This window comes from Gymnoscopelus braueri (assembly GCF_963280865.1).
Source record: "Gymnoscopelus braueri genome assembly, chromosome: 15".
Taxonomy (NCBI): domain Eukaryota; kingdom Metazoa; phylum Chordata; class Actinopteri; order Myctophiformes; family Myctophidae; genus Gymnoscopelus; species Gymnoscopelus braueri.
The window spans coordinates 17,382,334-17,405,868 of record NC_137620.1 but is presented as its reverse complement, the minus strand read 5'-3'; the positions used below and the strand labels follow the sequence as shown (position 1 = coordinate 17,405,868).

The 23,535-nt window shown below is 42.6% G+C and overlaps 1 protein-coding gene across 1 annotated transcript; it reads right to left on the bottom strand.

The window, feature by feature from the left end:
• Positions 1-1,142: 1,142 nt before the first annotated feature.
• tox4b (TOX high mobility group box family member 4 b) lies at positions 1,143-21,948 on the bottom strand. The gene is given in 10 exon segments (XM_080452072.1): positions 1,143-4,548; positions 5,198-5,352; positions 8,634-9,305; positions 10,028-10,108; positions 12,487-12,801; positions 14,269-14,529; positions 15,975-16,253; positions 19,187-19,255; positions 21,074-21,100; positions 21,103-21,948. Coding segments are annotated over 10 exon segments (1,992 nt in total). The 5' UTR covers positions 21,181-21,948; the 3' UTR covers positions 1,143-4,493.
• Between the last annotated feature and the right edge of the window lie 1,587 nt (positions 21,949-23,535).

Genomic DNA, 23,535 nt, shown 5'->3' with positions numbered 1-23,535 from the left:
GTATTTATTTATTTATTTATGATATTATATATTTGTATTTTTATATTTATTAGCTTTGGGACTCAGTAGGCTAAAAGTCATTAATGTTAACTTAACTCTGAGATAGTTCAGTTGTCCATTTGCTTCCATTTGTAAAATGAACAATCTCAGATACAGTTACAGGTCCACAAGGGTCCATTTGGTTCCCAACTATCAATAATATATTTTAATATATTTTTCTAATCCTAACTCTAACCGACTTTGCATTTTATGTATGAAGGGTGCTACATAAATATTATTATAGCAGGGGTCCCCAGACCCCACATTGCCTCCTCTTCCCCGATTTGAACCTGGTTTCCTGCGTAACCATTGAGCTAGAGCCTACCTGCTTGCTCAGGGGATAAATTGAATCTTGACCATCAGGTCAAAATTCTGTCAGATCATGTGTGTAGGTGAGACATGACCTTTGACAAGATCTAGATGTCTCAATAGAAGAGCAGGGAGACAAAATACAACCACCCCAATTGTATACGTTATATTGTATTAACATACTCTACCATACAGATTGGACAAAATTAAAATGTATTCATTAAGAAAAAGTTACATAGTGCCGCTTTAACTATTCAAATGCATTAGCTATACTAAATTAATGAAGGGGGCCGGAGCAATTGCATCAAACATCTCTCATACCTTTTGAAGGGAGAATGAATAGGTAAACCACAAAATGTATATTAAAACATAAAATATTTTATTTCACCATTAAAAACAATTCCATGTTTATCTACAATACACCAGACAGATCATTCCACTCTTGCTTCATCAAGCTTTAAACCAAAGTGGTAACAGTTGAGTTTCCTTCTTTAAAAGAAACTTGAGTTCTCAAGTCTGAACGAAATTCCAGGATGTCATTTAAAAACAAAAGAGATATACATTCCCCTTCCCTCTCAAGTAGTGTTAATGGCAAAGCTGGTGTGCACATTTTTATTTCCCATGTTGTGTTTAGTTCTTCAAACAACTTTCTCCACCATGTTCAGATGAAATAAAATAAAACGCTTTTTTCTTTTGTGGGAGGTAGAGGGCTGTGATGGGGAGACTGGGGACCGTCTTTTAATATATATATATATATATATATATATATATATATATATATATATATATATATATATATATCTTTCGGCATTTTCTGCTTTAGATACGAGAGTAGAGAGACAGGAAACTGAAGGCAGAGAGAGGATAGACATGCGGGACAAGATGGGAGTCAGGATCAAGCTGCTGAAACAAAATATTCTAAAATAACGGCGCACCTCTAGTTCTCAATGCAGGTCAGGAATCTACCATTATTGTCCACGGGTCACAGTGGTGCTCCTGTAAGTCCCAAATCTCACCGGTCATGACTTTTAGAAAATGGGAATAGAACTTGATGAATTACTGGGCTTCAATTGGCGTGGTTCTATGAAGTGAGGCTCTCCATTGGTGTAGTATGAGTGAGTCAGTGGTGGACAAATAAGTACCCAACTCCAGTACTTGAGCCAAAGTATAGATACTCCTGGTCAAATAGTAGGCTACTCAACTACAAGTGAAAGTTGCTGTCAAATTTGTGCTCAAGTTATACTGGAGTACATACTTTTAGAAATACTTAAGTATAAATGACAAATACTTAAGTATAAATGACAAAGTACAGTTCTTTTTATATCAATGCACTGCTGTATCGGAATTTAGATATAAGATAAGCTTATTAAGACGCATTACAAGTAGATCTTGTATAGATCGGGCAAATGTACAATATTTGTCTTTGAAAGGTAGTGGAGTTAAAGTCATCAAAAAATACAAATACTCCAGTGCAGATACTTCGTTATTGTCAACCACTGGTGATAGTGTACCAACATTTCTCTTATACCTGTATGAGTGAGTGACAAATAAACCCCTCTTGATTCTTGATAGTACTGGTGTATAATGGTTTGATTACCTGCTACAGCAGCTGGTGGAATAGACAAGGTTGCTAGACAATATTTGGTGGCAGCGTTTAGTGTTAACTTTAAAACATGTCTGTATCACAATAGATCCATGTTGCCTTCCTCTAAAAACTCCGCTTGAAAACTGCACTTGTCCAAAAAGAAAAATATTTCTAAGTGCCCCTTGTCCAAAATCAAAATTTTGATCACCTGATATCCAAGCAGCTAAATCTTGTAACGCATAATCCCACAAGTCTGTGTCTCTCAGAACCAAAGTACCCATAACATTTGACATAAAATAAAATAAAAAATAAAATAAAATAAACAAAATAATCAGCTGTTCTGTTGCCTTGAACTAAATCTTTACATGTTGGTCGTTTCTTAACCAGAGAGCCTGCTTGCTTGGTCATCATGGGTAATTACCGGGGGAATGCGCTCCACTGCAGCAGCAGGCCAGAAAGAGCACATGTCCAGGTCAGCCAAGAGATCCAAGCTGTCCAAGGAGAAGGATGAACCTTTAAATAAGCCTCCCGAGGTATAACTGCCCAAATTGAGAACTTTTAGAGAAAGCAGCAGGTTTCTCAACATCAAAACAAGGAATTCCATGACATTTGCAGTAGCTCTTCCATGATTACTACACTGTTCCAGCTCCTAGTGGGAAAGAGCTTTCCCCTCAGTGTCTTCATATTACGACTCATAAGCAATCGGATGACCTTTTTTTTTATGAATGGACGCGCTGATGAACCTTGAGACCTCATTTTGAAACAAATCGCTTTCCACGCTATTCGTAACAAAGGGTATTCTCTCCAGAGTGCACCGTGCATTAAATTAGTCGGTTTGGTATAGATTTTCCCACAGTGATAACATGGTTTCTCTCCAGTGTGAATCATCTGGTGTATTTTAAGGCCTGACTTCAAAGTGAAGTGTCTTCCACACTGGTCACAGCAGTGGTGTTTTGGTTTTGTCGGGGGAACAAAATAATGCAGAAAAAGCCCAGTTCAATACCACCAGTGAAACAAACGACCGATCGATTGATTGATCATTAAAACAAACATGCTCTGAAAATGCATGCGGCCCACCCATTATTATCTGACCACTGAACCAGTGTGTTGGGACCCAAAGTTGGACAAAATGAGATGATCTGGCAAGGTTGTAGGCAAAGAGGTAAAAAAGAGGAATAACGTGTTGTTCAGCATATTAGGCCATAGCTAAAAAAAAAAAAAATCAGGTCAGAGTGTGTGTGAAAACCAGTTGAGAATTACAGCAGAAAAAAACTCCCCTAACAACTTAAACCTCAGCATCCGTACAATGGGGAAAGCTTTCGCTGAAAATAGTAGATCGACAAGCGCGTTGTGAGCTTATCGATCGGCTATTTTCAGCGAAAGCTTTCTCCACAATAACAGAAAACTGAAAAGACACTGGCATAGCGCCCCGAGGTATGGGGTTTAAGTGGTTAACCTTAAAATGGCTACTTTTGTTGTCAACAGCCGAGTCTGGAAGGAACATGAGCGACATTAACCCATTAAGACCGGGAAAGTATCTGTGTCATTTTTAGATTCATTTGGCTATTTAAAAAAAAAACATGAACATTTGTGCAAGTCTTGAATATATATAATTTTTTAAGCGTAACATGTTTTTGGCCGCCGACCCGATCAAAATATGTTGTTCCAGGGACCCCCAGAAGCAAAGACTTGAGTTTAAAACATTGTTTCAAAAAATATATGTATTCAAAGATTTGCACAAATGTTCAAGATTTTTCAAAAATAGCAGATCTACCAGCACATAGCGCGTCACTCGGTGCCGTGCTATGAGTTTGTATATCTGCTATCTTTTAATAAAAGAAATAATGGATATAGCTATAAAAACTATAAAATGACACAGATGCGTTCCCAGATCGAGTGGGTTAAAGAGCTCTCGACTCTGTGTGAGATGAACGAGCTGTGTGTCCACTGCATTTGTCACGAAATGATTTAAAAACAATATCATAGAAAAATTATCTCATTATTTATAAAGTTCATAATTTAAATGCCAGACAAGATGATCATCAGATCCCCCGCCCCCCCGCCCCCCCTGGCTCACTTTAATGAGGATCAAGTGTCTCTGGTTTCCATTGGTTTAGTTTCAGGATAAAAATCATGATGTCGTCTCGTCACTCATCCGTCCCATCTGGCTGAGCCGTCATTCTGCCGTCCGACGGTAAGTCAAACGGTCGTTGCATACACACAATTCCTTTTTTTCTTTTTAGAAAAGGTGTTTGTTTCAAACCCCTTGGTCTGCCAGATGGGTGGGGCGTTCCACACCAGCGTCACACGCAGATCGGCTGCCCGTTTCGTCGATCACAGAGAAGTACACTGAAATTAGCCGTTAGAATACTTCCCTGTGCTTTTCTGAAAGGTTTCTCACCGAGTTGTGCCGTGTGGCAAACCCCACCCGTCTGGCGCTTTAAGTAAATACAAAAACAAACCATGAAAAAAAAACGGTTTCTGTAAATAGTATTTGATCTTGGTGTATCAATCATTTGACCATCCTTTGCTTCAGCCCTCCGCCAGAGCTGTCCGTGTCCTATGTGACGGTGGTGCTCTGTCCTCGGATGGCACACCAAGCCATGAAGATGTCCCTGCGGAAACAGAAAACAATCAAATCATTGTTTCGTTTGTCATCGTGGCTGGTGATCAGGGGGTGATAAGTTTTAATAAGATCCCACATAACCCAGAGCTAAAAGGAGCCCCCAAACCAAGCTATGGTTTGGAAATCATATCATTTGGTGCATAAATATGATGGATGGATCATATTTGGATGGATACATACAGTATGTTGTCACGGTGCCCTGAATTCATAACAGTGTGTTATGACCTCTGGGTCACAGAGAGTCAAGCACTGCTTCATTTTCGATGGGGGGGGGGGGGGGGTCCTTGAGGGGGTCCCCAGCAAAATGAGGAACACCATAACCGTAAACACTGTAACCCTATTTTATATTTCGGCTATTCGAAAATAGCTGATCTCCAAGCTCATAATGTGACATGTTTTGAGTTTGTAGTTCTGCTATTTTCAAGTCATTTTGAGAAATCTTGAAAGATTTTAAATAATCTTCTCTTATAGGGGCCCCTAGCTGGCACAATTCTTTTTCAAATGGGGGTCAAAAGCATGTAAATGTGGGGGTCCTTGACCAGTGACGTAAAAGGTGGCCGCTCCGGTCAAACTGCTGCACATGGACTGTACCCGACCAACACAATGGAACATGACCTAATGTTCAGAATGATGCACACCTGCAGTGTGTGGCGACACACTCGTTGCTACAGTACTCATTGTCCCAGTCCTTGCTCTCCACGGCCGCGTTGGTACAGCCGGCCCGCACGCAGACGTTGGCCGTCCGAGCAGGGGCCATGCCTGGTCCTGGGGCCACGTTCACCTCCACCTCCATCTGAGAGACAGAGGGAGAGAGAGAGAGTGTGAGTGAGTGAGTGAAAGAAAAAGAAAAAGAGAGAAAGACAGAAATCGTATTTAACACATTGAGTGCCAAAAACGGTCCGGACCGTTTTTGGAAAAAAGTATTATGCATTTTTTTCCCTTCACAGCACCAGGAGATATCATTTTTCGAAGATTTAGACTCCAATCCACTTCCTGGTTAACTTATGACTTCAAAAGCCTGTATCTCGGCTCCTGTGTACTTTTTTTTTTTTTACAATGTATTTTTGACTATTTTTGACTATTTTCAACTGGCTGCAACTATGGAACGGATTACCTAATACTGTACCCTGTTTTAAAAAAAACCTGGCACTCAATGTGTTAAAATTTACTAATCTGATCTCCAAGCACGATCATAGGACCACAATGGAAACATGTCCCCAGGACTTTTTTGCGTTTATCCCTAATGTCTGACTGTGCCACGTGCCGTTTACATTTCTAACTAATAAAGTATTCAATCAATCAAAGCATATTTTAACCTTTCAAGTCGACCTGGTTTCCCAAATGTGGGCATGTCACTACAGGCGAGAGAAAGCTCTGGTTCCTTGACGACAGATCATGTGTGAACATAATGAGGAGATTGACACTCACAGCACTTTATATTTCATATCTGAACAGGGGTTGTAAAAAGATTAAGCTAAACCTTTACAGATATGTAATGTGGCAGGAGGAGCATACCACATTGGAAAATAACTATTGGTTGATTTAGTAATCAGTTCAGTTCAGTTGCCACTTGTAATGTCTGCAATGGGAGGGGCGTCAATCACCTAACCTGGACTGACTGTTAATTGTAAAGGAATGGTTCTTTTTGTGAACCACTTTTGTGGTTTACTGAGATATCGGCTGTGGCCTGTGCCTGTGGCCTACTGCAGTGGTTCTTAAAGTGGTGACCAGCAAAATGATGATAGTTAGGAACCGAACCTTTGCGGGTCTGTAACTCTGAGAGCGTACAAATGGACCAGGTCCATTTGGTTCGGTTCCATTTGTACACTCTCAGAGTTACAGGGGTCTGTTGCCGAATGCAAAATGGGGGGAACTTGAAATTACAAAGTGTGAGAACCACTGACCTACTGAACTATCCTTCAATTTAGGACGTGTGCACTCGGATGGGGGGAGCAAAAAAAATACTTGATTCAGACATCCCTAGTTTAGACGTTTTGGCTGGTGTTTTCATTGTTATCCGACACATAAAATATAAACGTACAGTATCATATCAAATACAACATTCTGTAAATACTGCAGGCTAGTATTTACACTGGTACAGTATGTTCTAAACTTTAAAGAGGCAGTGCCACAAGCCTACTACGCCTAGATAATGCTCATTGGTTATTATTATGCCGTTTTATTTTCCTTCCAAAAACAGTACTAGTACTATTAGGGGTGCAACAATAGTACAAATCAATTTCATCGAATATAAAATATAATCAACTTAATAAAAATGAATCGATCTTGGATTTGATTCCGGTTTAGGGGAGGAGCACTGACTCGTAGTTGAATGGGTAAGGAGCCCGCCTGGAGAGCAGAAGGGCCCAGGTTCGACTCCTGGCCCAGACATTGTGTCAAGGGACACTTAACCCCTAACTGCCCCCCCCCCCCCCCCTGCGCTCTCTTGAGAAACACTCAGCTGGGTGAAGCTGAAACCTGAATCTCCCCCGTGGGATGAAATGGGTCTAATTATTTCCTGTTCTGTCTGCTTTGCCGAATGAAAGAAACGATCTTTTCATGAACTGCTTCACGACAACGCTTGTGTAACTTAGACATTAACTGCAACAAATTTTGATATGACTGGAATATAACCAATCTAAAAGCGTCACACGTTTTCAAGCTTGTAGATCTGCTATTTCCACAATCTTTTGAAATTGTTTGAAAAGATATCAAAATGTTTTCAACATGGAAACGATTATGACGTATATGCAAAACATTATCTCAAATAATTTTGATTATGTAATATTGTGACATGCCTAAATGTGGACTCCATAAACAAATAAAAAACAGAAAAAGTACCAAAATGGTGGCTGTGATGACTCATCGCATTGAGTTTGTGTGCTTTGGTTCCAATAGTATTTTTTTTGTTTCTGTTCCTGTGTAAAGAGGAGGGGGCCAGCATGCTGAGGTGTGTCTTGAGGGATGTGGCACACCTGATTCATGCCCCTTGGGGTATTTATGCAGGCTGGCCAGGGGCATTCTCTCATTGTTTGTTTGGTTTGTTTGTTTGATTTCTGAGACACTTGCACACACACACTACATTTTCAGTGTCACACATATTTCAACCTTTTATGTTTTTTCCATAAATTAATGCCCTCAAAAATAGCTACACAAGCTTGTAGATCAGCAATTTCTTTGCACAACATCACTGGTATGATGAAATATAGAACAGTGGTTAATCAGACTAAGCGATTTACTGTAGTTGATTATAAAAAGATCTATTAGGTCTCAAAGTGGAGTCCAGGGACCCTTAGGGTTCCTTGAGGGGGTTCCAAATGGAACCTTACAGGGGTTCCAAATGGATCCTTACAGCTCTGTAAATCTGTCAGTTATGGGGGGTCCTTGAAAATAAAAAGTAATGCTGCCTTCACACTGGCGGCTACAAAAGATACAAAGCGGTATATTTGTTGCCGAGTCGCTGTTTAAGTGTTGATCAGAGAGAAATATGAAGAATCAGAGAAACATATGAAGGAAAATAAAAAGCCAGCCTGGGGTTAAAAAGAGCAGGGAACTGGCTGACGGAAATAATTGGTTTTCTCCCAATACAAGTAGGATTTGTGTGGAGAGAGAAGGTGAGTGGAAATGGTTAAACAACACTTTTGTGTCTGCAGTTGAAGCCTGTAGCTTCCAGTGTGAGAACGCAGCGTTAGAGAGCCACCGGAATAATCGCTAAGAAAATTGGTAATATACTTGCAGCCCCAATCCAGTCTGCATGGAATAAAGCAGAATAAAGTCTCCTAATCTGTGATTTTGTGAAACAGCATGAAAGGACCTTTAACTATTTAGGTATCATCGTTGTAAATCTATGTTCCTGCTGTTCTACACACGGCCAACCACGCAACCAGTTGAAGAAATTGTAGATTGAGGCTTTAACGTTTTACTTTTATGAAATATCAGAGACCATTAGGGTTTTATGGAAGATGCTTGTGAACATGCATTCTATTGATAGTTTGACCACTTAAAAATGACTGTAATCAGTCGTGGCGACTCAGAACTTGAATCCAACCAGAGCTCCCCCCTTCCTGCTCTTACCCCTTCCTCTCCGTCGGCCACTTCCTCCGCGGCGGCCATCCCTCCGCCGGGCCGCTCCACCTCCATGGCCAGGCTGGACGGCGAGGCGGCAGAGGTCACCGAGGTCGCCACCGCCGCCTCCCCCGCCGACGCCACGACGATGGCCGGCGCCTCCTTCTTCACCGGGACAAACTTTATCTGCAGAGGGGGCGGAGCCGACGAGGCCCCGCCTCCTCCTCCGCCCCGCGGCTTGGCCTGCAGAGGGGGCGGGGCCTGGCCGTGGACCATCTGCTGCAGGCGCGGCGGGGGCGGCGTGTTCTGCATCTGCTGGAGGGGCGGCGGCAGCCGCGACGAGGGCGCCGCGGTGGCGGTCACCGTCACGCCGCCCGAGGGCGACGGCGCCCGCTTGATGATGATCCTGGTGACCGTGGGGGGGCTGGGGGGCAGCAGCGGAGGAGGCGGCGCGGGTTTGGTGGCGCCCGTGCGGGAGCGGGTGGTTCGTCCCGGCAGGTCCAGGATGATGTTGGACGTGCATATGTTGGTGATGGTGTTCTCCTCCGGGTTGTACTGCTGGGTGCGGGACGGGCGGGAGGCAAAGGAGGAGGAGGAGGAGGGGGAGGGGGCGGAGGAGGTGATGGGGGCGGGGGCCGGAGGTGGAGGAGACGGGGTGGTGTCCAGGACCTCAATGGGAGCCTGGAGGAGAGGAGAGGAGGAGACAGAGGAGGAGAGATTGTTGATAGGAAAGAAGAGGAGAGCGGGAGAACAGAGAGGAGAAGATTGTATTGGAGAGGTAAGAACGTAGGAGAGGAGAGAGAAGTCACTAAACCTTACGGGTCCATTTGGTTTCATTTCACGCTCTCAAGAGTTAAATTATTGTTAAACATCTGACTTAATTTACAAGAAGTCCTACACGATTAGGGAATGTAAAAGAATTGTTATTTTTGTCGTTTGCCTGTTATCTCTCCTATGGTACCACATTAATACAGCATGGAATTGTGGACAAAAGCTTATCAAACGACAACGACCTATTCTAAGTTTTGGGTCAGAGAGTCTAAATCTCATCAAATGGTAGTCCGTGGCTCAAATGCCAAATAAATAATGGACCTTGATATGAGGATTGAAAACCACTGTTTTAGACTGATGCTAGGTTCTTGGTTTACTCGTGATGCTAGAAGTTACTGAGGCACTACACTGTCTCTTTACATTTGATGTATGTGTTCACCTTGCTTATTGTAAGTCGCTCTGGTTAAGAGCGTCTGCTAAATGCCTAAATAGTAAATTCTGAATTATTGAATGTAATGAATATGTAGAAAATGTCTAAAAAATGACTAAACATTTAATCAAATGGCACCACAGGAAATTACACTGACCATGAAATGCAGCACACCCTCAGAATCAAACGCTCTTCCCCTCACCTGCGACATCTGATTGGCTCTGTAAGCTGCCATGTTTTTCAGGTACTCTCTTTTCGCCGCTTCATTCTTCCTCTTGTAGACCTGAGAGAGAGAGAGGCACACAGTCAAATCCTCAGTGTCCATTTCAACTCTGAGAGAGTACAAATGGGACCAAGTGTATCCTTATGGGACCAAGTGGCTCCTTACTGGTCCAATTGTTTCCATTTGTACGCTCAGACAGAGTTAACGACATGGACACTAGCGTCTCTATTCTGGGCGTGTCATAAAAAGCAAACATTTGGCAAAAATAGGCAAACATTCGGTGAAAATAGCATATCTACTGTATATATTTATCTATCTCACAACACACACACACTTGCCAATACATACAGTAGACATTGCTCTGAAAAAACAATACGATTCGTGTTTTTCAATCATTACCTGCTGATCCTTGATGACTGATGTCAATATCAGCAAGCTTGCAAATACTGTACATAAAGGCATGCTAACATCCAATTACAATTTCAACTCCCCCCCCCCCCTCCAGTCCGTTTACCTTTGCAAAGGAGTTCAAAGAACGTCCCCACTTTGAGGGAACCAGTCAGATGGCGTGAGGAGGGGGAACGAGGAATGGTGGTGTTGCAGATTTGCAGGTTCAGTATATTAGTAAGACCGCAGTACAAGCTATCTATCCAGTGTATGGGATCTACACTACTGGTAGCATATAGCATAATGCATATAGCCCAGTAGTAGCTGCAAGCAGTCATGCGACTATTGCATAATCGAACAGTAGCTGATAATACAAACATGTAAATCATAGATGGCCCAGGGAATCTCTTAGCTACAACATTGACATGACAACAGTTTTGTTGTCATGACAGAGAGGTCGTTTATTTGACATAATGTCGCCAGACAGTATCATCAGAGCATGCATCCTGGCAGAAAGAAACGCGCTCTGCTCAGTGCATAAAGTAGAGAATAATCAAACTCAAAAGGCATCACCAGCTAACTTGTGTGCTTTAAAGTTTGAAGGGACAAATGGTACCGGCGTTACTTAGATGTCAAAATGCGGGCCGGTTGGCATGTGTATGGCGACTAACAAAACAAACTTCAGGGGAAAACGAGAACCTGCCGGACCTCCCCTGTCTTGTCAATAAATCAGATCCACTTCCAGGGTACTGCGTTTTGGTTACGTTATTAATTAGTACCAAAAGTGGTACTAAAGCACAAAGTGGAGCGGTCAGCAAAGGTTTGACTTAAAGGAGAATTCCGGACATTTTAAGTGTTATCTTTGATGTGTCGATACTCACTCACCGAGGTATGAAGTGGCGTTGAGTTTTTCCAGCGATCCCCCTGTCTGTGAGTCTGGTCGACCCCCACCATTGGAATAGTGGGAGGCGCGTGGCTCAGTGAAAATCGCCTAATTCCACAGCTCCAAACTTCTTTTTTTTTCCACAAATCCTCCTCATGGTGACGTGAATGTTTTCCTCTCGCGTGAAATCTCGCGTCTCGCGAGATTTCCCGTCCTCGGCTCACTGCGCTCCTCGGGAAATCTCGCGAGACGCGAGATTTCACGCAAGAGGAAAACATTCACGTCGCTGACCATGAACGCCAGCTCGTGAGTGATAAACAGTGCATGTGAAAGTATCAGGAGACACCATGAGGAGGATTTGTGGGAAAAAAAAGAAGTTTGGAGCTGTGGAATTAGGCGATTTTCACTGAGCCACCCACTATTCCAATGGTGGGGGTCGACCAGACTCACAGACAGGGGAATCTCTGGAAAAACTCAACGCGACTTCATACCTCGGTGAGTGAGTATCGACACATCAAAGATAACTCTTAAAATGTCCGGAATTCTCCTTTAACCCCTCTCCATTTCATTCAGAAATTCCCACGCAGGTGAACAGCTGATTTCACTACCGACTGACCAGACGTATCACCAACACCACATGACTCGAATCCCCATTGGGAACGGTTGTGACCAATGCTGCAATTAAGAACGATAACAATCCATTCAACTGTCTATGCCTGTCACCTACAGCAGGTCTGCAAGTATAGACCCCTGGGGGGACCCCGGTCAAGATGTATATAGGGTTTAAGGGTTTAACCCATTAAATCCGCGAACGCATCTGTGTCACTTTAGATTTCTTTGGCTATTCAAAAATAGCAGATATACAAGCTCATAGCGTGGCAATGAACTTGTAGATCTGCTATTTTTGAAAAAAGATTAGACATTTGTAGAATCCACAGAAGCAACGATTTTATTTAAAAAAAATTGCTTTAAAAAACAGATTTGCACACATTTTCAAGATTTTTCAAAAACTAGTACCGCGCTCATAGCGCAGCACGAGCTTGTAGATCTGCTATTTTTGAATAGCCCAAAGTATAAAAAATAATTATAGCTAAAAATCGAAAATGACACAGTATATGCGTGTCCATTTGACATCTACATGTGACAATCCTCCCAGTGGACAATTTACCTGTTTCTGCTCCTCCCCGAGGCTGTCCCACATGGACGCCACGATCTTGGACACCTCTCCGAACGTGGCGTGGGGGTTCTGGCCCTTGATGGCGGCCTGCGTGTCCCGGAAGAACAGAGCGTAGGCCGACACGGGCTTCTGCGGCTCGTTGGGGTCCTTCTTCGGCTTCCTCCCTTTATTCCCGCCCCCTCGTCCACCTCCTCCTCCTCCTTTCCGGCCTGTGCCGGCGGAGGCTCTGGCGGCAGGGGCATGCAGGACGGGGGAGTCAGTGAAATGATCCAGGGAGATGGCGATCGGGGACTCCACCAATACGCTCTGATGTGTTGGAGGGAGGGAAGGGACACAGAGTGTTGTGTGCGTCACTTCCAAGTCAGAGGACTTTTTTAAACTTACGTTAAAGTAGCAATACCGTTATGTAGAAATGCCCTGTTATTACAAGTAAAAGTCCCATATTCATATACTCAATTTGACTTGAGGACGAGTACAAAAGCATTGGCATCAGTACAACCTTTTCTAAATTTGTATTTTCAAATAGCCAAAGTATAAAATAGAGCTGAAATGATTGATGTATGTTTAGTAATAGTGATCTAAATCTGCAAGGTAACTTGAAACTTAAGTAAAATTTGTCAAGTATAAAATGTCAAAAAATGGAATTACTCAAGCAGTGCAGGATTAACGGAAGGGCTTTAGGTGCTGAAGCCCCCTAACCTTGGGGGGTTACCAAACGGCGGGGAGAAAGTAAGCAAGTACAGTACTTGAGTAAATGTACGTATTTACTTTTCTCCACTGACATTGAGTCACATCCTACAGTAGCTACATGGAAATCTAATCAGAATAATATGACTATTTACAATCCCAATCAGGATATAACTATGATTCTTTTTTAGATAAGAGAGTGTAGAAATGGAGCAGCACGGAACACAGGTCTCCAGACAACCAAACCAGGGACGTTGTCATTATGTGGTTATACTACCCACTCATCTACCGGTGCACACCACAATATAATTACAATTCTAACCAAAAGGTTTTATTGTGTTGTTTGTATTGTGATATGGATCTTCCCTGGGTCTGAAATAAAGGATTGAATTGAAAAAGATAACCATTTACAATGCAACTACTTCCAAATTTGACAGCAACAGTGGGGGCCACAGACTGTAGGGGATTCTATTTACAGGAGCCAAGGTCCTGATGGGATTTGATTCCATGTTGGGAAAGTCAACCTTATCCATTACACTGTCCTCTGACACAAGTTTATATGTTCTTTGTTTTCTTTTAGACAATAACTGTACAGCTGTATAACACCAACAACATAGTAACAACATGGGTTAGTAGTACTTACACAAGTCTGACACAACACAATTTAATCCCATCAACCTTATTATCCCTATTCTGGGGTGAACATTCTGCAAAAATAGCAGCTCTACAAGCTCACAACTTGTTGGTGTGTAGGTTGGCTATTTTCAGCAAAGAAATGTTGTGTTTTTGGAAGACAAAAAGGAGAGGGCCATTATAGAGCCCTGAGGGACTTCGGTCAACTAAGAATAAAGGCAAGGGTTTAATCAGACATTTTATATGTTTTCATATCGTCACTGTCAGCTAGAAACCTTGTATCTCCACATTTCAATTTTTTATGTTTTTGTTGTTGTTGTTTTAGTGTGAATTAATGCCCTACTTTGTTGTCGGTTCTTTTATTCCATTTATTGAAAAAGCAATGGTTTTGGACATACAAGGCTTCCCCCCCTACAGGCGACAGTGACGATAGGCACCAGTTTCCAGACTCACCCGTCTGAAATCGTCCATGTCATCGTCCTGTAGGGAGCTGGTGGGGGACGCGGTGGCCGACAGAGGGTGCTCCGGGGACTGCGAGCGGTGCAGGATGCTCCCGCCCCCGAGGCCCAGGCCCAGCTGAGCGCTGAGCTCCGACTGGTCGATGGTGGTCAGCTGGTTGGTCCCCAACAGGCTGTGGCCCATGTCACTCAGCGGGACGTCGATGGTCATTGGAGAGGAGCTACTGAACTGAGAGCCAATGGGATGGCCCAGATCCTGGGAAATGAACGAAGGAGGAAGCAGAGGGACAAAACAAGGCGACTTTAAAAGTGGTATTTCCATTTGTCAACCAAATGCTGATAAATGGTAAAATGGTGCATTTCCTTTTTTTGACAGGATAGTAGGCTGACAGGAAATGGGGAGAGAGATGGGGAGTGACATGCAGCAAAGGCCGTCGGGATCGGGAGTCGAACCCGCGAAGGGCTGTCAGGCTACTTCGAAGCCTAGGTGCCCGGACCGCTACGCCAGCGATCCGGGCCAAAATGGTGCATTTCTATAGCGCCTTTATCCAAAAGCGCTTTACAATGTGCAATACATTCACCCAGAGGCAGAGGAAGCCCAAGGCACCAACCTGCTCATCGGTAGCAGTTAGGGGTACAGTGTCTTGCTCAAGGACACTTCAACACTTACCCAACTGGAGCCGGCAATTTTCTTCATGCCAAGGACCCCCAAATTGATATGTATTTGGCTGCGGACCCCCATCTGAAAATATTTTGTGGCAGGGACCCCCAGAAGAAAAGATTTATGATAAAAAAAATATTTCAAAAGTTTCCAAACATATTCTTCTAGGATTTTCATACATAAAGACATGTTTTTGGTGAATTATTTTCATTTACACTGTTGCATAGTTACAATGAAGATAATATTCCTGATACCTTCAGATCTGTCGTATTGGAGAATGCAACACATTGCCCAATCCTAATCTCCATTGCGAAACGCTTACATTATGGCGCAAGTTCATGAATGAGAAGGCACCATGACCAAACAGACATGTGATGTCTCAGGTCACGAGCCACATTTAAACCCATGAGGTCATGCCTCGTATATGCCTACGTACCTAAGTGCTCCAAATGACTGAAGCCCTAATTTTAGACAAGTTCAAAAGGTAATGTTATGCACCTCCATAAATGCTGTCGCTGGAGCAGGACAAAATAGGTAAATGTATCAAAATAAAAGGAAAAGTCTGCAGACAACAGCTTAATGTTCCAAAAATATATACACCGGTAAAGACTAGAAGTTCGGGCCGCTATGCGGCCTTCACATCTAGAGTTTGGGCCGCTATGCGGCCCTCACACCTAGGGCCGGCCCTCCCATCAGCCAATTTTGATATAGGATATACTTTTTACTATGCTAAGTCAGAAAACAATGTCTCAACCAAGTTTGGTCCTCCTCATGTCCTCCTGACGAAGACCAAACATGGTCGAAACGTTTGCCGACTTTGCTCAGTAAAAAGATTTTTTGTAAGCTGTAAAATTAGTAAAAGCTGACTTTTACTCATTTTAGACAATTCAAATGCATCTGGACACCAAGTAGAGTAAACACAGGTTAGAAGTCAAACATTTATACTCCATTGAATGGAGTAAAACCATTTACACTGAAGGCTGGTGCCAAATACAGTTCAGGTGCATTATGGGTCCATAATAAGTGCCCCCTCCTCTCACCATGCCCAGTCCGGACCCCAGCATAGCACCCCCTCCTGGCTGGCTGATGACTCCATGCAGGCTCAGGTGCTCCAGTCCCTGCGACGCCGGGTTGACGAAGGTGGAGGCGAAGGACGGGTCGTCCCCGCCGACCACGGCGTTCCCGGTGTCCGAGGGGCCCGTGTCCGACAGCTCCCCGAAGTGGGACACCACGTCGGACACGGTGAGGGACGAGTCCGGGTCCAGAGAGATGGGGGGGATCTCGAACTCCTCATCGCCCAGGCTGGGGGTGTGGAACGTCTTGAGGAGGAGGAGGAGGAGGAGGAGGAGGAGGAGGGGGTGGGTCGAGAGATGGGTAAGCGGAGGAAGGTGAGGATGAAAGATTCAGGAAGAAGGCAGGAAGAGGAATTTAAACAAGAGAGTTGGAAGGAGGGAGGGAAAAAAAGAGTTCAAATGAGTGAATGACAAGTGTAAACAGAGAAAGGCAAGAAGTGAAGCAGGATAGGAGAGAGTATGAAAGGATCAGGGGAGTGAAGCAAATACAGGCTTATTATCAGGATAATAAAGCTATAATCCCAGACTTATTTTAATGGGAAAAAGTTAGACCAATCTGTATTGTAGAGTATGTTAATACAACATAACTGGTACAGTGGATGGAGGTGGTCTCCCTACGCTTCCGTTGAGAAATGTAGACCCTGGTGTCAGGAAGGATATTTACTGGTTGACAAATATCCCTGCCTGAAGCTCACAAGCCAAAAATCTACCCTGGACAAGCAGTAAACTCGTCTCGGCTTGTATAAGCAGTTGCCTAAGAAGCGGCAGATGTTTGCTTTCCCACACGTGGGACACACAGGTTTGAATCTCGAGTGTTACAGTTAATTACTTACACCTTCTCCGTAGGGAGAGTTGTCGTTTTAATTCATCACCTGAGCTGTGGTGTGCTAATAGGAGACATGGGAGAACAGCGTGGCAAAGGGCCTTCTTTAACACAACACAGCGTTTTCAACAGTTTTAAGAACTCATAAATCTCTAAAATGTTATAGCCCGCCGAGAGGGGCCATTGCATGAACACTCTTCTGTGATGAAGCAGTCACACTGCTGTGTCCAACAACTACTGTTTAGTGTCTAAGGGGTAAGTAAATAATATGTTTCGTAATATTTGTTTAATAGTAAGTAAGTATTGGAAACCAACGGTTCCCGAGCCATGTGGCCCATAGGGCAGGAGCTTATCTCCTGTTTCCGTAGTGTGAGGCGGATTGACGCACAAGCACATCCCCCAGCCATGATGTACGAGACGAATACACCCCCTGGACACAACGCTAGTATGTCGCAGGGAATTGTGACATGGTTCCATGATAAAGCCCCATTTATACTCCCATTCAGAATGGATGAATGATATGTATTGATACGTTCTGAACGCATTGCGCGTATTTATTCACATATACGCGGCCGTACTTTAGTCTATATTGGGGTTCAACCATTTCATCCACTAGAGGGCAGGATTATTCAACCAGCCCCAGCCAACTTTGCCATTGAGCTCAACAGAGGACATACAGTAGTTCCCCAAAACTGAATAAATACCACACATAGAAAAACTAAACTTCACTGTTCAGCTCACTTTTGTTGTAAGTAAGATATTCGCTGGAGAAAAAACTAACAAAAAACAAACAAATCATGGAGGGATTTAACTACTACATCTGTAAACTTCACATGCAAAACTGCTAGCCTAGCATAGCACTGTACAACCAGCCCACATCCATTGAGATGGTAGTTCCCAAAAACTGACTATATAGCCTACCACACAGCTGGAAAAAGCTAAACTTCCCTGTTAGTTCAGTTTTGTTGTAACTAAGATATCCGCTGGGGGGTTCAAACTAAATTGCAGACTTAGCTACCATGTCTGCAAAATTCACATGCATTTTTAAACTGCCTGATGCTGTGTCACCATAACACTGTGTACCGTTGGCTTTGTCTGGTTTGCAGCCGTGCAGCCAAAGGAGTAAAATGTAAGCAGAGCACGGACGGAGCGACCCAGTTCGTATCCGTACTTTACATCCGAGTATAAATGGGCCTTAAGCAGATCACAGATACACCCTACATTATTTAACCTTTATTTTACATTTCCAAACTGGTATCGTCTTAATACTGTAGATTATTTATAAGGCATTCAAAACAAAAAAATAATAAAATGTGATGTAACTGTTTTGAATGCTGGAAATGTATAATTCTATCTATTACTTTGCTGCTTAAAATGCAAAACAACCTGCCTCAAAATAAAGCTCCTGATCTAAACTAAACTTGTTTAAGGTAGACACCAAACAAAAGCAGGTTTAAGACCCTCAATGTATTTTTCACAGGTGTGAACAACACTTGGACTCCATCACCTCACAGTACGAGCACACAGAATGCTCAAGGGTGAGAACTGGACCCATAACTCTCGGAGCAGTGCTAGTGTCATGTCCTACCATTGAGCTAGAAAGGGAATGGAACCCCTAACCCTGACAATGTTAATGACATGTTCCACTCATTGAGTTACACAAACACACACACACACAAAATTAAACACTTAACCCTGGCCTGTGGTGGAGGCACTTTCCTAAAACTTTACAACGTTATGTAGTAGTAGTATTTTACTACTACTACATAACGTTGTAAAGTTTTAGGAAAGTGCCTCCACAATGTCTTTCCAAGCTAAATGCAGTACTAATTAATGGAAGGAATAAACATGCCTAATGTACGTTCTACCAAAACTAACATTCTGACGTATTGTATCAGCAAAACAAAAGTCTTACAGTATAGTATGTACAATAATATTATGTACAATATGTATGTCTTTGTAATACATATGTCCTGTACGGCCTCAACAATTCCACTATGCATGTTGGGAGTAGGTTATGGTTCCAACCCTGGTGGTAGGCAAGTCGGGACACCGCTGAGTCGAAAATGCGGCCATCGCACCGCTCGGCACGGTCACTTGCTCACCTATTGGATCGCTCCGGCACACCTCAAGGGGCTCAAGCCCGCTTCTGTCAGCGCATCAACCATCTCATTTATACAGTAATCATCTCTTTTAACAATCATCGTTTTAGCTGCTACAAAACATACGTATGGCTACAAAAATAAGTACTTAAAGTTCAGTGGTCAGGTCATCAAGTATCCATTGTAGGTTTTCCGATGGACTGTGCAGGCTGTAACAGAGACCACCAGAGACAAAGGGAAGAGAGGAGGCATACCTCTGAGGAGGGGAGGAAGGGAAGGCCCGACCCTGGGATCGTCAGGTAGCTGTCACTGCCTCCCGGGAACTAGAACATCAAGATAGGTCAGTTAGGTTTTCATTTCCAACCAAACACTACCCCGGGACGGGTGATTATCTTAATTAGTACACCCTCTGTGAGAGTGAGGGGACGGGACGGGGGCGAGTTAGTGCAATGTAGTAGTGTTGGATTTGGAATGAGAACCAGCATGCACGGTATGTCCTCGATGGCACATGGTTGTTGGACACCAGAGACTATTAGGCTACTGTGTACACAGTCACACAGGCTGGGAAACCAACGCCAACCGCATGCTGTTGGGTGTTTCTGGGCGGGTGGCTGGCAAATGCGTCTACTCTAACGGGCACTTTGAAAGATATCCTACAGTAATGTCATTTGTCATAGATTGTTAACCATTTAAGCTCTACTTTATAATTTGTCATACGACAGTGTCATGCTACGGAGATAGACGACTTTCAAGCTCACAACGTGAGAACGTATGAGCTTGTAGATCTGCTATTTTCGATTGTTTTTCTTTTACATTATTTTGCCTATAAATACATGCCCAAAAGGGCCACATTGAAAGTGGTTAAACTATGCTGTCCTGCAAAGGCAAACAGTAGGTAAATAATATATTTTACATTGGAAAGTTCTCTAGACTTAAGGTCACTTTCACATTATCAATAGTTATACCCATACATTACTACATACAACCAAAGGATGCACATTACAACTGATCAACGTACTAGTACTAGTAGTAGTAGTTCTCAGTTTCACTACTTGACTCACTACTTGAAACTGGCCTTTCCAAGGCCAGTTTCCATAGAGCAGAGAAAGTCACATTTGCCACAAGCCAAATGCAGATCACTCCACTCAGATCAACCATTTGGGAATCCTTTCTGGTCAAAGGATCCCATTGTGATGTTAAACAGTCAAAGTGTCAGAACTCGCCACACCAGTCACCTTGGCTTGGCCAGTGGATGAAAGGAGCAAGGTTTGTCCTGACTCCTGGCCAAAGAGCTGTCAATTTCACAACCACATCCTTCGCAAATGCTATGATGAGACTGTTGATCATCACAAACGGTGACGTGTTGTTCACGTGCATCATGACAATGGACAGGTGGAAGGTGACAATTCAAATAGGCACATAGAATGCAGTCAGGCAGTACTTGGGGACCATGTAGCTCTGGTCCATAGCGTTAAATGGTAAATGGTAAATGGTAAATGGTGCATTTATATAGCACCTTTATCCAAGGCACTTTACAATGATTGTGCATTACATTCACCCAAATTCCCACATTCACACAAACTACCCACATTCACACAAACATTCACACACCGATGGATGGCGGAGGAAACCATGCAAGGCACCAACCTGCTCATCGGGAGCAATTAGGGGTTCAGTGTCTTGCTCAAGGACACTTCGACACCAATTCTGGAGGAGCCCGGGATCGAACTGGGAACCTTCCGGTTCCCGCTCCACCTCCTGAGCCACTTGTGCCGTTCTCCTTAAGGGGAACTCCTTCTAACGCTATGGACCAGAGCTAGGGCCCAAGGTATTAATAAAGCATGGTTATATCAAGATACCCTAAAATGGTGCCCACTTTGCAACTCGAGACTGAATCCCAAAACAACACACACTGACACACACATGACAAGTTATTCTTTCTAGTCTCGGACAGGACATACAAGGTAACAACTAGCACAGGCAGTGTGGTGTGGTGTGGTGTAGTCTGGTGGTGGTGGCATGTGTGTGTGTGTGTGTGTGTGTGTGTGTGTGTGTGTGTGTGTGTGTGTGTGTGTGTGTGTGTGTGAGAGAGAGATAAATGAAGTTTTCTAGCATAATGTACTGTACTTAATAGGCGTCACCTTGTGGACAGAGTCAAATCCATTGAAAGTCTCTGCGGATCCAAGAACTCTGGATCCCCATGCTGACCGCTACCATCCGTCAGATCCGAATAAAAATTCAGGTCCATGATCCTTCAATTCAACGTGCACTCATATGAGCTGAGATTTAAGATAGGTAAATGTCTTCCAAGTCCAACAAAGCACACGTTTATGCAAAAACAAGTGGAGATATAGCATCCCCCTCCTTTTACCTCCTCAGCTCTCCCTCCCTGGGTCCAATAATTCCAGATTATTCTTCCCTATGAGACAAACACCAGGCTTGACAGCTGCTCCTGCAGATGTGAACCTATGGCTGCAGATAGACAGATCCAGTACCATCCCAAAAATAGACAGACAGGCAGACAGACAGACAGACAGACAGACAGACAGACAGCCACCCAGCAGCTAAAACGTGGCTGTCTAGCTGCTGTCTTGTCTATCTTGCTGGCTGGTGTGTCTAGTCCTACTACAGTGCAGCTGCTTGCTTTGACGCACAATCGCGGTACATTCACTTCAAAATAATCGCTATTATCGCCATAATCGCCGGGCACGATTAACGGTACATTATCTAGAAAACAATATCGCTATTAAACGCTGGCTGTTTTTTGTTTTTTTGACGCAAGGTTGCGGTACGTTAGGTTACTTGAGCATATTGTCTGGCTCTTCCAGTGCTACATCATCCACGGAGCCTCCAATGACACCGGGGTAACGGGTTGGACACAGCCGGGGTCCGGTGCTCCGTCGTGCGGGGTCTGTCTGCGGGGTGACAGTCTGTCTCTCTCCTGTCGCGGCGGAGAGGAGAGAGGAGAGAGAGGCAGCCTAGTCCTACCCGACCTCACCGTTTCTTCTTCGTGGTGCCCCGGGCGAGACCTGCTCAATGGATCCCCGAAAACATGGATCAGATAGGGACTGATCATTTGAAAAGTCTGCTCAATTGATCCCCGAGACATGGATTTGATACGAATTGGATATAATACTAACTGGGCTACTAAGTACTACTACTACTACTACTACTACTACTACTACTACTACTACTACTACTACTACTACTACTACTACTACTACTACTACTACTACTACTACTACTACTACTACTACTACTACTACTACTACTACTACTACTACTACTACTACTACTACTACTACTACTACTACTACTACTACTAATAATAATAATAATAATAATAATAATAATAATAATAATAAATGTGTGTGTGTGTGTGTGTGTGTGTGTGTGTGTGTGTGTGTGAGAATATATATATATATATATATATATATATATATATATATATATATATATATATATATATATATATATATATATATATATATATATATATATATATATATATATATATATATATATATATGTATATATATATGTATGTATATATATATGTATATATATATATGTATGTATATATATATGTATATATATATATATATATATATATATATATATATATATATATATATGATGATCTAATTATTTTATTCGTTTTATGAAAGGTATAGGCCTACAGAAAACAAAACCTTGAAAGAGTTGGTTAAATAAAATGATCTCCATCTCACATGTAAAACTTCATGGGGAAATTGGAAAAATTACCCTGGCCTGAAGATACATTTAAAATGCTGCTTTTTTGTTTGGTGTGCTTGCTAATATACTAAACTACACTTTTAAGGCAAAAAGGGGGACTTTTAACCCAAATGACTGTAACAAGTATTAATAATACACTGGTAATAATAACGTACCCCCACATGATAACACAGCCAGATGTTAAATAGCAAACATCACATGTTGCATAAAACTTGAAATAGCCTATACGACTGAAAGTGAATAATGATCACAGCAGAGTGGTGGAAAATAAGTAAAAGTAAACCTACTGTACAATTTTGAGGTACTTAACTTTACTTGAGTATTTCCATTTTCTTTATAGCTACTTTTTACTTAGTATGTATGGAGTATACTCCATACATCTAAGCAAATATTGTACTTGTTACTTATAACTACACTTTAGTGTTTAAATACTTTGTAGATTTATATAATATAAATATATTATATAATACAAAACATACAGTAACTGATAAAGTATGTAATATTATAGGCCAATCAGCACATAAAATAATTCAAATCAGCCCAACCTTTATAGCTGCAACATAAAATTAGTGATTTATAACAATCGAATAATATGATTATTCTAATGAATAATTTTATGTTTGGTATAGCCATATATTTATATTTTGATAATATAGGAACTAGCTATATCCTAGACCTAGAATAAGGAATATAGGACTAGCTAGAGAACATTTGTACATTTCTATTGGTAAACATCTGAGTAGACTTGGCACAGTGGTGGAAAAAGTACTCAAATCTTTGGTATTGGTACCAAAATCTACTTAAAGCACCAAAAGTAGAAAGTACTCATAATGCAGAAGGTCCCATT